Consider the following 16,422-nt stretch of genomic DNA (forward strand, 5'->3'; position numbering starts at 1 on the left):
ATATATATATATATATATATATATATATATATATATATATATATATATATATATATATATATATAGTTTAAGCTTTATATATATATGTATTTTTTGGGTGAAAAATACATGTGAATTAATTATAGTCATTAATTTTGAAGGAAAGAGATAATGAGATATTTTATATTGCAATTGTAAAAGAAAAAAAAAATACATATATTAAAAAAGTTGGAGTTTGAAAATGATGAAAATAGGCAAAGGTGGATGTGTTTGTGTGTAGTTTAAGAAGTAATAATTTTGCATTGCATGCCGATCGACTTCTCTAGGAATCTCTAAGGTGAACAAGGAGATTGCCGTTCATCAAATCTTATTGTAGATCTATTTTCATTTCCCCCGGATTGCTCTTTATTTCTTCGTTTTCGAGACCTGGAATCGCCATGGATGAAGAATACGACGTTATTGTGCTTGGAACCGGTCTCAAGGAGTGCATCCTCAGTGGTCTTCTTTCCGTCGATGGCCTCAAGGTCTTCTTTTTGCATATTCATTTTGTTCCACTGCCTTTTTTCTCTATAATTCACTTGCTTCAATTTTAAATGATTCGATGAATCTTCTATTTGTTTCTGATTGTGATCGATCTTACCAGTTCTTCTCATTTCCTGCATTTATCTTAATTTTATCTGTATCTTTGAATTCCTCTAATCCAGTATCGTTTTCTTTTCAAATCAGAGGGATCTTTGTTTTCCGCACTTGACTTAAGAAATCGGATATCATTATATCACGATTTGTTTTGTTTTGTTTTGTTTTGTTTTTTTATGGTGCATCGCCTGTAATGCAATTTTATGTCCATAATTTTCATATTTTGTCGGCCATTTTGTTGCAAAGTAATGAATTGCTGATGAGGTGAGGAAACTGGCCGGGACTTCTTGTCGATATTCATTACTCCATGCTCTGGTACAAACTTCTTCATTATCATGTGAGGATCTAGGTACAGTTTTCATATTTCTTGGCTGTTAAGTGGAGCTGTGGGATCTTTTTGGCATAGTGAATGCATATGCTTGTATATGCAGCGCTTTGTTCTCTATTTAAATTATGGAGGAGGTTTTGTATACACTGCTATTAGGATTGTGTTGTATTTTCTGGTTATTACAATTAAGTCCAAAGTAATGCTACACACCTGACTTGGTTTTTTGCGACTAGCAGTTCATATGGATTATGTATTGCTCCAAGCTTTTGTTTCATTCTGATGTATAGTGCTCTGGCATTCTTTTCTCATGTACTAGGTTCTGCACATGGATAGGAATGACTATTATGGAGGGGAGTCTTCATCACTTAATCTCATTCAGGTCCTCTTTTCTGCTGACTAATCACATCATTTTAGTGAACTCCAGTTTACTTTTTTGCTATTTCTTTAATCATACTATGTATTTTCTATCTTAATTTGATTTTCAGCTTTGGAAGAGGTTGAAGGGAGAAGACAAGCCACCTGCCCAGCTGGGTTCTAGTAGGGAATATAACGTGGACATGATTCCAAAGGTCTTCCTTCCCCTACTTTGATGTTGTTTTGCAAATTTCTTGCTAACTTTAAATTAACTAGTGGTCAAGTGATATATTTGTGTTACTTCTATTTCCTAATGATCCTGTTTTCTTGTTGTCTACAATTTTATATTAATACATATGTGTTTCTATTTTGGCTAGTTTATGATGGCAAATGGAACTCTTGTGCGTGTCCTTATCCATACAAATGTTACCAAGTATTTATCTTTTAAAGCTGTTGATGGTAGCTATGTGTATAATAAGGGAAAGGTATTTACTGTTTTCATTATTCCCTTGTTTAAGTTTCCACACTGTTTATCTTTTAACTTTGATTAAAAATCAAGTCTTATAAAAAAAAACCCTTAATGATGCCAAATGACTTTTTATAGATTCACAAAGTTCCAGCTACAGATATGGAAGCACTCAAATCTCCACTTATGGGTTTATTTGAGAAGCGCCGTGTTCGCAAGTTCTTCATCTATGTTCAGGGCTATGATGAAAGTAATCCTAAGACGCATGAGGGAATGGACTTGACAAGAGTGACAACAAAAGAATTGATTGCGTATGTTTCAATTTCCATACATATCCTTTGTCATATTTTTTACTCAACTCTGAACTTATAGTAAATCAACTCTTAACAGAAACATTTAAATTACTCTTACTAACGATATTTTAATGATTGTTTGGGATTTCCTGCAATGACCTCTACAATGGCCTCATCAAAATTGAATTCTAGGCATCTTATGACATGGATATGACCATGTTCCACAATCTTGAGGATTGTCTGTGTGGGTAGATTATGGAATTATTCTTAATCTTAATGTGAAAAATATTATCACTTTGCTTGGATTTTGCTAATTGAGACTTGTTTTGCTGTAAAAAATAAAAAATAAATAAAAAAAATCATTTTTTTTCCATGACTAATTGAATTTTTAAATCCTCTACCCTTGGCTTAGGGAGGACCAAGAAGCCACAATAAGTTTGAAATTATGAAGAAAGGAAAGCAGATTTTGTTTAGGCCTACAAAATTTGATGCATTTCTCTTTATCTAATTGCACCATAAGAAGCTAGCCAAAGCTTATTTGCCTTCTTGAAAGGGTGATAAGTGAGGAGCAAATTAGTATTGACTTTTACCTTATAGTCTAAAGTAGAAACCATTTGCGAAAGGAGAAAAGCAAGCTCCTGAAAGAGGTTACTTGTCGACATTGAAAGCAAACATGGACTTGAGATTCCGCTTCCTTTTGACGAAGAATGCATGGGCTTGGAGAGAGAGACATTAAAGAAATTCTCCTTTGTACCTTGTCCTGATTATTGATGCTCTAATAGAACTTGAGATGAAAACTTTGACCTTTTTAAGATGTTTGTCCTTTGGAACCATGGTGGAAAGAATAAAGTTTTGAGCCTTTTTAGGAGAGTTCAAATCTCGAAGGAAGAGGTTACTTGTCGACATTGAATGTAAACATGGACTTGAGATTCCGCTTCCTTTTTTCGAAGATTGCATGGGCTTGGAGAGAGAGACATTAAAGAAATTCTCCTTTGGACTTTGTCCTGATTATTGATGCTCTAATAGAACTTGAGATGAAAACTTTGACCTTTTTATGATGGTTGTCCTTTGGAACCATGGTGGAAAGAATAAAGTTTTGAGCCTTTTTAGGAGTGTTCAAATCTCGGGAGCTACAAGTGAAGGAACCCAAGGGGTCAAGGGCAAAAACCTGGAGTCATTAACGTTGGTAAAAGACACCTTCAATTCCATGTATAATCCATGAAAGAGCCAATCTTGAAATTCTTCATCTTTCAAATTCCTTCTTAATCTTGAAATTCTTATTCCAAACCTGGGCTACGGTCTTGAAAGAGTTGGTAGAGAAGATATACACGTTGGAGGATATGAAGGCAGTACACAAGAGGTAGTTTCCAGCCAAATTTTCTCCTAGAAGTTGTAATCGAGGCCATCCCAACTTTATAGGAAATTGTAGCATAATGAGAGCTTTAGAATCACAGCTTTTCCGCCAAGGGCCTTGGAAAGTTTAACAGTATTCTCATTGGACCACCAATCTATATGGGAGGTGCAAAATTTTAGCCAGAGTGCCATTTCTTCAAAGAGGACTTTTTTCAAAGTTGAAAAAGAATGGCAAGTATCCTTAGATGCAAGACCAAGTATTTTCAGAAGATATATCCTATCTGTAAACCACCAGAAAGGAGCGGGCAATAGACTTTTTGCTGGTTAGCAAGATGAGACAAACTCTATTGTTGTTACCTTCCCAGAAAAATTCCACAAATGCTTTCAAAGGCATGGCATCTTGAGAAGAGACAAGTGATATGTAAACGAGGCTTTTGAGCAGTACTTGGATCAAAGTAAGGGGTTCGTGTTTGGAGGAAAAAAGAAAAGAAAAGAAAAGAAAAGAGCTCTACCTTGAAGCTGTTTGGAACATTTTCCAAAAGACTGAAAGTTTAGGATTGCCATTCAATGATAGCCCAATGTACGTTAGGCCAAGAATTGATTGCACAATTCAAGAGGTTGGCACTTTCTTCAACCAGAGATTCATTGCAATTAATTCCCAAAAGCTTTGTTTTATCGAGGTTGACATTCAAACCAAAAGCCACCTCAAAACTCTTGATGAGCTTAAACAGGTTAAAAAACTTCTCTTTAGAGAAGGTGGACAAACGAATGGTGTCATAGGTTAGCTGAATATGGGGGTGACAGAAATCCTAGAGTTTGGTCCCCAAGGGAGCTTTGGCATGAACAGGGTTGGGAATCCTCATTTCAAATAGGTTAGATTTGGACAAGGAGAAAGATTTCCTCGATTTTTTTCAAAGATGGAGTGGAGACGAGATATATTCTTCAACCCAGCCCGACTCTATATATAGATAGATAGGTAGATAGATAAATAGATATATTAACTATTTTCTATCAAATTATTTATCAGAACATTGTTTTCTAAAATAATTCATGATTTTTTTTTATAGGAAAAAAATAATTAATTATCTAGACTAGTAAATAATAAAAATACTAATTTTTTAGGCACATAATTGTTATTCAGCTAAATTTCCGCTTCTATATCATAAGTGGATAGTTATTTTACTCATACTATTGTGTTTAATGTGTTGCCTTTATAGTGTCCCCACTGCTCTTCTTGTTCATATTATATCTGGATGTCTTTCTGTATTTTTTCAATATAGTAAAGTTCCTTATTATTATTTTGTACAAATTAATATGCTTAAATAAAATTGTTTTTGGTTAACAGAAAATATGGGCTTGATGACAACACTATTGACTTCATTGGTCATGCATTGGCACTTCATAGAGATGATAGCTATCTTAATCTGCCTGCATTAGATACAGTAAAGAGAATGAAGGTGACAGCCATCAAGAGTTGCTAATGTACTTTCTTCTTCATGCCATGTTTCCTGTGCATTAAATATCTATTTTCTCCCTTTTTTTTTTTGTTTGTGAGATAGCTATATGCGGAGTCTATGGCTCGTTTTCAAGGAGGGTCTCCGTACATCTATCCTCTATATGGATTAGGGGAGCTTCCGCAGGTCTCTTTCCCTTCTTTTTTTTTCCCTCTACATACTCTAGAGAGAATATATTAGCACCAACTTCAGTTCTCTTTTTTATATCTGTCTTAGGTATGTGTTACTTACTTTGTTTATTCTCTCTTCCTGCAGGCATTTGCCCGCCTTAGTGCTGTCTACGGTGGAACATATATGCTAAATAAACCTGAGTGCAAGGTGCAATTTAAATTTTACTATCTGTTTTTATATTTGATTACATTTTCTCTTACTTCATATCACTTCATTGTTCTAACAATTTTTTCATATTCTTTTTTAAGTTTTCTTTGGCAAAACATTTCAGAAACATCTTCATCTCTCTTTAAGGTAAAGTGGCTTTGATCTTTGAATGCTAGGTTGAATTTGATGATGAAGGAAAAGTTGTTGGTGTCACATCAGAAGGTGAAACTGCCAGGTGCAAAAAGGTTGTCTGCGATCCTTCCTACTTGCCCGACAAGGTAAGGGCTTTAATGCTCTTTCCAAATCATTATTGCTTATCTGGACTCATCTAATTTTGAGATTGGTTCTGCACATTCAAACCATCTATACCATGAGCCTCTCTTCTTTCCTTGTCGGATTATTTATTATTGTTTTTGTCAGACTTGGTTGATCAGTAAATGGAGCCCTTGTATTTATGGTCACTTTATCCATGTCATTATATAATAGCCTCAACCCTCAAGGACAACCATGATGATATCTCTAAACCATACCAATCTTAATGAAGTGATATGATAACTCTAGCCAATTGGATCTAGGAATCCTCATAAACCCCCTGGATATGCAAACTTCTAGATGACAAATGCTAAAACTCCCAAATCAATATGATTTCTTCCCAAATGATTATAACCCTCGAGAATTTGATCTTACCAACCTTATTGAAAAATAAGACCTTTAGATCTAAACATCCAAGAACCCCAAAACAATAAGGAATCACTCCAAGGGAAAGTAAGATCTAGATTACCTAGTTAATTGAATATCTCAAGGGAAGAACACATGTTTGAGATTTGTATCACTCCAGATTTGTATCACTCAAGTCAAGCTTGAATGATTCTAAGCATGCAACTTAAACTATATAAAATTGCAAAGAAATTTAGCCCTTTCACAAACTACATTTTCCAAATCTACCTTAAAAAGATAACATACATGTTTATATAGTCTCAAAATGAAAACCATTGACCTTCCCTGAGGCATTTCAAGAGTGGTAACTTTCATAGTTTATGACCATAATCAGCCACGTTTTAAATGTAACCTTAAAAGTAAATAAAAAGTGTTAAAATACATTAATGAAACACCATAACTCTAAATTATTATACACCCAATATTTGTAACCATCCAAGAATAAATGAAGTTTGATTCTTCTATGACATGAATTGTAACTTGAGTTTATCTTATGGTAATTTGAACAATTTTTTCCCATCTTCCTTGAAGTTCATATTGCATGATTGAGATGTCTTGGTTTATATTGGTTTATATTATGAAGTCCGAAGAACTAATGTGATATTATGCATCTTCAAACAGGTCAGGAAGATCGGTAAGGTTGCTAGGGCCATGGCTATAATGAGCCACCCAATTCCAAACACCAATGATTCCCATTCAGTACAAATTATTTTACCGCAGAAGCAGTTGGGTCGCAGATCGGACATGTAAGTTTTTGTATAGTACTTTCTAAAGAGTAAAAGAAATTACACTCTGCCTTTTCCTCATTAGATAGGTAGGTTATGTGTGTTTGTACTTTTCATACATTCAACTGATGTTCTGAAACTATGTTGGGTGGTTTTAGGAAAATGCAGGCATTTTAGTCTTTTTTATGTCTATTGTATCTGTATTGGAGATTGTTTTTTTGTTTCCATTTTTTACAAATATGTTGGTTTTCACATGTATTTAGATACCTTTGACAAAATTTCAGAAAACTCCCCATGATTAGTTCTCCACTTTTGGCTTTTCCATTATATTATTATTGACCCACTGGCTGCTATTGGCTATTTCTCACCTAATGAGATCAAAGGAAGATTTGAAGATTTATTACATAATAACAAACATTCATTTTTCCATTTATTGACAAGTTTCTTATACAATTATTTTGTGGGTTATATACGGTTTGTGTCTCGTTATAAAATATTTTTAAAGAATTAGAAGTCTTGGTTGTAGTTCGCATATATCAGTTTGTTGGATGAGGTATAACTTATTGCCACATTGTAGCTTGTATCATCGTGTAATCGGGATACCCAGTTAGTTCAATTGCGCTTGACTAGTGGTTTTTCATTTGAAGTGTTTTGTTATGTGTAGTTCACCCTTCTATAGCTGATCAGGAAAAAAAAAAAAACAAAAAAGTTTAAGGTTAAAATACTATTTTGGTCCTTGTAATACAGGATTTTGTTCCATCGTGTCTTTCCTTGAATAGAAATTATTACTTTTATTTTACCAATTTCAATAAAAATTAACTTCAAATTATCAAATTATCAATAATGGTTAATTTTAAGATTTATTGAAAATACATTGACTAAATGAATTGAAAATGAAAGAAAAAACAACCCTTTGATCATCAAGTAGAACTGTGGAAATATGGTTGTAATTCTGAGTGATGATGCTATTGGAATCCATTGTATTTTGGTCCCTATTATCTCCCATCTCTCAAAATATAGTTTTATAATTCTTGATGTGTTTGACAGGTATGTTTTCTGTTGCTCTTACTCTCACAATGTTGCTCCAAGAGGAAAATTTATTGCTTTTGTTACCACAGAAGCTGAGACTAATAATCCCAAGGCAGAACTAAAGCCGGGAATTGACCTGCTGGGAGCTGTTGATGAGATATTTTTTGATACATACGATAGATACGAGCCAGCTAATGAATCATCTCGGGACAATTGCTTTATATCCATGGTGAGTTCACGTTGAAAGCTTTTTCTCCAGCCCCTATGCCTCCGCGCTTGTGTGTGTGTGTGTGTTGTGTGTTGTGTGTAATAAACTAATTCATTTCACTGCTCACTTGCAACAGAGCTACGATGCTACAACACATTTCGAGTCAACTGTCATTGATGTGCTCAACATGTATACATTGATAACTGGAAAGGTGAGTATCCTTTTTTCCCAACTCTCATAACTTTAAATTCAAACATTTTTGTCATATAGAAGAAGCATATAGCGATTCAAACGGTATATATATCATGTTAGTAGCTGTAGTAATGATTCATGGTCGGATTTGTTTTAAATGGACCCATCAGCTGATGCATTATATCATGATGTAAAAATAAGACTTTGCTTTAAAAGCAAGGGGTTCATAGTCAGAGCATGAAATAAATTGAAAGAGAAGTTAGTGAACAATCTTGTAATTTGGATGGTGGTTTTGTTTTCACTTTCAGGTTGTTGACCTGAGTGTGGATTTGAGTGCTGCCAGTGCTGCAGAAGAATGAGCAGGCTCCGATTATGCAATCTAATACTGCTAGTGTTAGTTTGTTTGTTTGTTTGTTTGTTTTCCTTTTTTCATTTCTTTTCATTTTTGTGGACTAATTATAAATTTATATTTTATGATGATGCACTGATTGCATTCTTTATTATGGTCTACTGATTAAATTTATATTTTGTTCCAATATTAATATCAATGAAGATATTAACTTGAAAATAATTGACAAGTACTTGTTGGTAAACGCGTTAGTTTATTTGTTTCAATCCCATACAGGGTTGGTGCTAATGTCAATGAAGATATGGTTTTAATTTTTTTTTCCTCATATAGTTTGATGATGAAGCCTCATGTTTAAAACTCTTACAAATAATCTTCAAATCATGGGACCAAATTTACCATGTAACGTTTATGCATTGTATTCAAATTTCTAAAATCTCCAATAACTATTAATCTATTTGATCTCATTCAAATTTAATATATGTTTGTTGCATCATATATTATTCTATTCTCAATGTATCAAATAAAATAAATATATACTTTTCTCATTTAATATATCGAATATTAATTCGAACATATAAAATATAAAAAAATTCATCATTTTAGTGTTACTATGAGCCATAATGGAGAGTTTATGACCTATCTGATACCTAATTAATTTATTAAACTTTTTAATAAATTAATCTTGCTTCATTAACTCAAAATCACTCTATTTTAGACCTAAAATTGCACTCTTATGCACTATTGGACAAGTTGTATTCATGGGTATGACCACTACATGAACATCAATCCTTGAAGAGTTGTTCGTAATGACAATTTGGTAAAAGTTCGTTTTACCCGGATAATATTATATCTTGCATCTTAAGCTCCACTAATCATCTAATGAATAATTTATTTATAATTAGTTATAAACTTTTCTCTTCGTCATAAGATAAGGGGTAGAGTTCTATTATTAAAGTCTCAAAATTAACACTTAATGAAAAAAATACTCATCTACCTTTCTTACCTGGGAAGATTTTTTTATCAAGTCTTTAAAATGATAGATTTATTAAATCGGCTATAAAACTCACTCACACCCATGAAAATAAAAGAACAATCTCTCACAAATAAAAGTTCATAATTCACTCAAGATTAAAATTGGGTCGTAGAGGATCATCCTCTCGAAATATTAATTTATCTCAATTAACAAATTTATAAAAAGAGATTAAATATTTTGTGACTCAGTCTTTGTACAAGCTCATTAAATTATGGTTGTTTAGAATTGATTTAGGAAGATTGGGTGAATCTAGTTCCATGAATAAGGACATCAAATGGCGGAATTAGGCTACGACTAGTTAACAAAAATTTAGTGATATCGACTTAGCTAAAACTAATAAGCGGACTTATTGTTAGAACGTCTACGATTAAGTTAGAAAGTTAGATGAATTGAATGAAGCCTGAATATCGTGTGATCATAGCCCTCTACATGATAATATTTGATGTCATGATATTCTTATACATTTTTGTGAGACATACAGTTACATGAATTGCTGATCATGTTGATTATATTGTTATGATTACGTTTATGTCATTTAAGTTAATATGACATACCATAAGCACATATGAAAAACTATGAATATCTAAGCACATCTAATATGAACTAAGACATCAATGATGTAATAGACTTTAAGAAAATGGGAAGAAAATGTTTAAATTATTACCCGATGTTGCAATTAATGCTATATTAAAAAAGAATCAAGATTCTTTTATTCTGAGATGATTCAAATTTTGGGTGTATGATAATTTAGAGTTGTGTTTTCTTAATGTATTTTAAGACTTATTTGCATAGTGAATAATTAATATGACCATAAAAGTATTCACAATGGTTAATTATGGACATAAAATATGAAAGTTACAACTTTTGGGATGTCTCATGGAAGGTTAACGGTTTTAATGTTGAGGATATATAAAGTTATGTATGTTACCTTTCTAAAGAGACTTGAAAAATATAGTAAAAAAAACATTTATGCTTTCCTTTAGCCAATGACTAAGTTTTTTTTTTCTTCAATTCTATGTAGTTTATATTGCACGTCTAGAATCATTCAAGCTTGACATGACCAATCTTGCTTGTGTAGTGATTTGAATCTCAAATAAGTATTCTTGACTTATATTTGATCAACAAGGTAATTCGAATTTCATGTGTAGATAGTTTTTGTCTCATTTTGACTTTCTTTCATATGTTTTTCATTTTGATTTCCATACTAACCTTATTCTAACTTGAGTTGGGACCTAGCAGAGAAATTTTAAAGCTCCCAGAAAGCGAAAAGGCAAACTCGGGAATGCAAACATCATCCAAGTAAGTAGTCATTTAGACTTTCTTCAAATAATATTTGTAGGGATTGCTAGGACATGCTAGCATACGAGGATATTTTGCCTTGGGTAATTAAAATCTGCATGATTAGGACACTATGAAGAGAATTTTGGATAAGAATGTTATGTATGAGGTAGAAAATTACTAAAATGCTCGTAGGATGGGACTCTAATATGAATGCTATTTTAAATATTTTCCAAGAGGATGAGACATTGTGATTTATGTTCCAGATGATTGATGAACGTTATCTCCTTGTTGAGCTTATATGAATGTTTAGATAATTTTTTTTCGTGCTTTAGGTGATTGATAGGATTATCTCCCTAACAAAACATGCACGAATGTACTAAGCTAAGTATAGGGCACTAGAGGTCAAAGTGCTCATAGAAATTAGATTAGGCCCGAGAAGCTAGTCCTGAGTGTCGTGAACATGTGAGTTCGAGATTTAAATCACCTAGATGTCCTAAGAATTAAGTAAACCTCCACGACACCCAAAGAAACTAAAGAAGGCTTACAAAGTTATTAGTAGAGTGAACGATATCACTAGAGCTCAACTGCTTCCTATTTCCCTCCGATACCTCATTAGTATTATTTGAGGACCTAGCAGTGCCCCTGTCGTAATAGCCCAAAAATAAATGAAGAAATAAAGAAATAAAGAAATAAAAATAATTAAAAAAAGTTAGTAATAATAATAATTAAAACAAACAAACAACATTTCTCCACTCCTCTCCACTAACTTTCATCCCTTCCCGCAATTATCTCTCCTCAACCCATCTTACATGTTACTGAAAAAGAAACAGAAAAACAATAATTGTCAGATTTACTCCAAGAGAGAAAAAAAAATGAGAATGACCTTTAACCCAGTTGAGAATAGATCTTATTCATAAGATATATATTAAATTTCATTTTCTTTTATCCTATTTTTTTTTATAGAAATCACAGTCAATTATAGTTAGATCTAGCTTTGAGAAACTAAATGTCACAATCATTTATATGAATTCTAGCAAATCACGTAAGATTAGAAATATTAGATTAAATTTTTATCAGTAGCCAAATGAATAGATTAAAATAGAATGACCAATAAAACTTCTGAATAGGAGACACTAAGATAAGGAAAGATTTGGAAACAGAGATCACTAGAAATTTGTAACACATGAGAACATAATTAAAAGGCAACAAATAAAAAAAAAAGAAGATTAAGGAATTAAAAACAACACAGAGAGTTGTAAATCCCAGCATAAATTGAAATAGTTGTATCTCCTCTTATACAATAGTAAGCATGAAGATTTTTAATAAAAATATAATTACATATATATAACATTTCAAGACTTTTAACGGGACTAATGTAAATTAGAAAAATAATGTTGTAGTATTCAAACCTGAAACTAATGTCATGGGCTCATATAGGTTGACTCGAATTTCAAAGGACGGAATCGAACTTTCATTAAAAATATATTTGTGACAACGACTTAAGCTAACCAGGTAAGTAACCTTACTATCGACATGGTTATATTTGATGTTGACACGACCCCGTGGTTCTACACGTGTCATATATATTGATATGTGTGAATTGTCTGTGGATCGACATGCTTCTTATATGTTATGTATATGTTATAACATGTAAATTGTATAATAATAATTACGGTACGATGTATTCAAGGATATGTTTGAGATAGGATACAAGAAGGATGCACAAAACGAAATGTAACGATAGGAGTAAAATATGTTCATGAAACGTTAAGGTTAGGTTACCTACCGGAATGATATGGATAAGAGAGATTGATAGAAGAATATGGTTAGGTTACGGGTAGAAAGGATAAGTTTGTGATAGATTGATAGAACGATAGCATTAGGTTAAGTTTTTGTGATGAGATGACTAAGGTACGTTCATGTAATGATATGTCTGTGATAGGTATAACAACGTTAAAACTATGATAAGTTAGAGAACGATATGACTATAAAGTGTTTACATTATGACTTGTTTATGATGTGATACATTGTGATGCAATATGTCATGGTATGATGTGTATATGATGAAATGTTATGTTAAAAGCATAGAACGTTATGTTAGGTCTCTTAAATTGTGTGTATACAGCATGATACGAATGACATGGAATTACGATAAATGGCATGAAATATAACCTCATTAGAACTATGTATGATTTGAGAACTGAAAAATGAGAAAGGATATGACATGACATGAATGATGAACGATATCTGAAACGATATAAAAAAGGATATGATATGTACATAATGCTAGCGGGGTTGTACTAAAGGATAATGAAAATGGAAAAGTTTTGGGACCTCATGCATTATGTGTGCTCATGCATTTGGGGATACCCCTATCCCATCACGAGGGTATGGACACGTACATCCGATGGCAGGACAACGATCGTTATGCTTTGCATAGCGCTTCCGTGACGGTTACTAGTTCTAGCGGGTGTCCGACCTAAGGGGCTCCCAGAGTATGCCCACTGGATAAGGAAGGTGGCCCAGCGGTGTGCGAACTAGCTGGTGAGCCCATACTCGCACGTATGGGTTGTGTGTAGAGTATATGGTACACGTCCAAAATTATCCGTTAGGACAGCACCATAGAAAAAACGGAATGAAAGATAGGTCTCATCATCTCATTGCATGTGATTGTTACATTTAACCTCAATAGTGGGGTCACTTACTGAGTATTTCTTTAAATACTCAAGCTATGTGCTACTACATTTTTCAGGTTAACGCAAGGCATTTCTGTACGGCTGACGACGACATCGCAACTCGAGACCATGGCACATGCATAGGATAGTGATATTTATTTTCTTAGACTGTTTTCAACTTAAACGTTTTATTTAGTCTTTTGTTGTGTTGTTTTAAAGATGTTTTTGAAATACGTAAATCCATGGCTGTATTTTAAGATAAAAGTTATGTTTTATGGAGTTTCAATGAAGTCTTCCGCATTCAATGTTTATGGTACGTATACAGTAGCGACCTTAAATTAAGTAGAAAATTTCGGGTCGTTACACTTGTACTGTCAAGCTCAACTAAGGTCAAATAGGATGGCACGTTATGACGGTATGAGAAGTTGTTATAGTTTATAAAGACAGGTTGATAGCCTAGATAGTGATTTCGTAAAACCATTTTGAGAGGGGAGAGGAACTAATATAGGTAGTATTACTGGAGAGGAGAGTCATTATCGTGTGTGGAGATAGTCAGGGGATCCTTGAACAAGATCACTACCCTGTAAACTCACCTTAAGAGGGGACGAGGGAACACATAAGTAGACTAGTAGCTGGCTGGCACAAGAGGCCACTCCCTCATTTAATTTTACTATATGGTGGTTCCTATGGAAGAGTCGCAGCTAACTTTACATTAGCAATGTTAATGTAAAGTTAGCTGCGATATGTAAAGAGGCGTCATACAATCCCATGAGATATGATGAGGTCATACCTCAATCCAAGATATCAATCATTCACTGTCAAGGTAAAACAAATTACCTGAGTCGAAATACATAAAGGTTTAGCAACCTACAAATACCTCGAGGGGTAAGAATTAGATCAAAGAACTGCTCAGAACTATAAGGTCTCTCCTAAGACTCAAATAGCTATAGAGATAGGCTCGAATTTTCAAGAGCCTAGAAAATCTCGTAGTAACTTAGAAGAAATTGATGAGAGCCTACAAGTAAGTTGTTTATCGAGTATTTTTATACTCACCCTATTCTTTATTTATTTTTCAGGTGACTGTTAACCCCTGGCGGAGATGACAATGTGTTCAAGAACTACGCAATCGGGATTGTTTTAGGGTGTCAACCCTATGTGTGTATTGTTTTTTTGTTTTTTTTTTTATGTTTTGTTTGAAATTGTATCCATTACTCATTCCATGTGTAGTAAACTGGAGCAACATCCGCTTGTATTAGATTTCAATTGTTTTTTTAAATATGATGTAGGTTTTAAATTGCCAAAATTTTACCCTATTTTATTTGTCTCGTCTTTTTAGATATAATCCCCACAAAATTGGATCATGATAAATTGGTACCAGAGTAGTTGGATTTTAAGTCCTATAGATTGGTGTAGGTAGAGAGTCATACACCTCTTGTGATTCCGCTTGAGGACATGCCCCGTCATGACCAGGTATGTAGTATAGACCTATAAAGTAGTATATGAAAGGTTACATCTATGTATGAACTTGAGGTATGAATTAGGCTGCATAACTTAGATGTTTACTTATGATAATGTCATAGGGCATTAAAGAAGGAATGTTTAACCCTACAAGATGAGGTTGCTGAGTTATAGTCAAGAGACTGGCCTTAGAAAGATAGAGAGTTGGTGTCGCAGAAAGCAAGACGTCCAACTCATAGATTTGGGTATGAAATACCTTAAGATTCGGGACAAGATTAAAGGTCAAGGTAAAATAAATAAATAAATAAATAAAAATTACTATTAATTTTGTTGAGAAAAACCCATTCCTCTCACAACCCCTTCCCCCAAGTCTCTCTCCCCCGACCAACCCTTCCTCTATGGCTCAGAACTCCCTTCCAAATTCTCGTTTAGGCTAACATTGTACTATTATTCAACCATCAGTTTTCCTCAACACAGCCAATTGGTGAAAGAATGATTGCCTCTAAGACTTGTTTTGCCATGTTGCAACTACAAACAATTATTGAATTATGTGATCCAAATATTTGCATATTTAAGATTTATTAGCCAACACAATGGAACAATGGAACAATGGAACAATGGAACAATGGAACATGGAATATGCATGAAATTCTGATAGCATTCACATGCAACTGCAGTTGCCTGATTCTTAGACAATGCAAAACCTTCCACCAACCCCTAAAAGGTCAAAATTTCCAGGCCTTTCCTGTTTCATGAACTAAAAAAAGAAGACATTATACATAATTTTCCTAGTTTTCTAAGTAATCAGAGCATTAATAATTCATTATGAATTGGAATTGAACCTGCTTATTATACACATACACACGAATGTAGGCTAACCTCATCCGAAAATGAACCAAGAATAAACAAATTCAACAAATAAAAACCTAAATTGGCTTAATGCATTTGGCACAAGTAACACTAAATAAACTAAAACAATTGACATATTAGGCATACCCTTCCCATCTATTCAGTCATATTAGCCAGAATTCAACGATCCCAGATTCCCCAAGGTGTTCTTTGTTTTTTCATCAGAGTAATTGCCAGTCATCCTCCTGCGCCCCTTCGTCGTCTGGCACGTGCACATCGGCATTGTCCACTACTAATCTACTACCATCATTCAATGCATTGCCGTGTCTCACTGAATTTGAGGAATGTGTTTCAGCAACTGTGAATAATGGAGCTCCGTATGAGTCGCCTGCTAACTTTGATGCCCGATAACAGAAGTCATCAAAATCATCTGGCCCCAGAAAAGAAAAGAAACCAAGATTAAGTTCTACAAAATGATACGCTTCAATCAAGTTCCCATCCACAATGATGCAGCTAGAGTGGTGTGCAAACCTTTGTCTCGACAATAAAACCCGATTGCTAGAGAAGGATCTATTGATTCTAACGGGATGTGACGGATGACACTACAGAAACCAACATAGATATATATAAATGAGAGACCAAAAAAAAAAAAAAAAAAAAGGAAT

General features: G+C 33.7%; 2 protein-coding genes across 6 annotated transcripts in view; one reads left to right on the top strand and one right to left on the bottom strand.

Moving 5' to 3' along the window:
* Positions 1-203: 203 nt before the first annotated feature.
* LOC111472624 (guanosine nucleotide diphosphate dissociation inhibitor 2-like) lies at positions 204-8,612 on the top strand. The gene is made up of 13 exons (XM_023118239.1): positions 204-503; positions 1,260-1,322; positions 1,429-1,512; positions 1,675-1,782; positions 1,902-2,074; positions 4,755-4,866; positions 4,969-5,049; positions 5,179-5,241; positions 5,418-5,519; positions 6,580-6,704; positions 7,731-7,941; positions 8,057-8,131; positions 8,421-8,612. Exons 1-13 carry the CDS (start codon positions 417-419, stop codon positions 8,469-8,471), a joined length of 1,335 nt encoding a protein of 444 aa, XP_022974007.1. The 5' UTR covers positions 204-416; the 3' UTR covers positions 8,472-8,612.
* Positions 8,613-15,705: 7,093 nt separating this feature from the next.
* Positions 15,706-16,422, bottom strand: part of LOC111472623 (cysteine protease ATG4-like) — a 6,848-nt gene continuing 6,131 nt past the window's right edge. For 3 of the 5 annotated variants that reach the window (XM_023118238.1, XM_023118237.1, XM_023118236.1), the window contains 2 exons: positions 16,289-16,359; positions 15,979-16,187 (listed from right to left, as the gene is read on the bottom strand). In XM_023118238.1, coding sequence (XP_022974006.1) covers positions 15,979-16,187; positions 16,289-16,359 — 280 coding nt within the window. Of the gene's footprint in view, positions 16,188-16,288; positions 16,360-16,422 lie in introns of those variants that run through there. The other 2 variants (XM_023118235.1, XR_002715459.1) reach the window with 2 other exon arrangements.

The sequence above is a fragment of the Cucurbita maxima genome, unplaced genomic scaffold (assembly GCF_002738345.1).
Source record: "Cucurbita maxima cultivar Rimu unplaced genomic scaffold, Cmax_1.0 Cma_Scf00080, whole genome shotgun sequence".
Classification (NCBI taxonomy): domain Eukaryota; kingdom Viridiplantae; phylum Streptophyta; class Magnoliopsida; order Cucurbitales; family Cucurbitaceae; genus Cucurbita; species Cucurbita maxima.

What these genes read in the sequence shown, in the direction of transcription:
- LOC111472624 (XM_023118239.1), top strand. Translation starts at nt 417, where the DNA reads ATGGATGAAGAATACGACGTTATTGTGCTTGGAACCGGTCTCAAGGAG. An exon ending in ACAACAAAAGAATTGATTGC is followed by an intron (nt 2,075 to 4,754) that starts GTATGTTTCAAT and finishes TTTGGTTAACAG; the next exon opens with AAAATATGGGCTTGATGACA. An exon ending in ATACATTGATAACTGGAAAG is followed by an intron (nt 8,132 to 8,420) that starts GTGAGTATCCTT and finishes TTTCACTTTCAG; the next exon opens with GTTGTTGACCTGAGTGTGGA.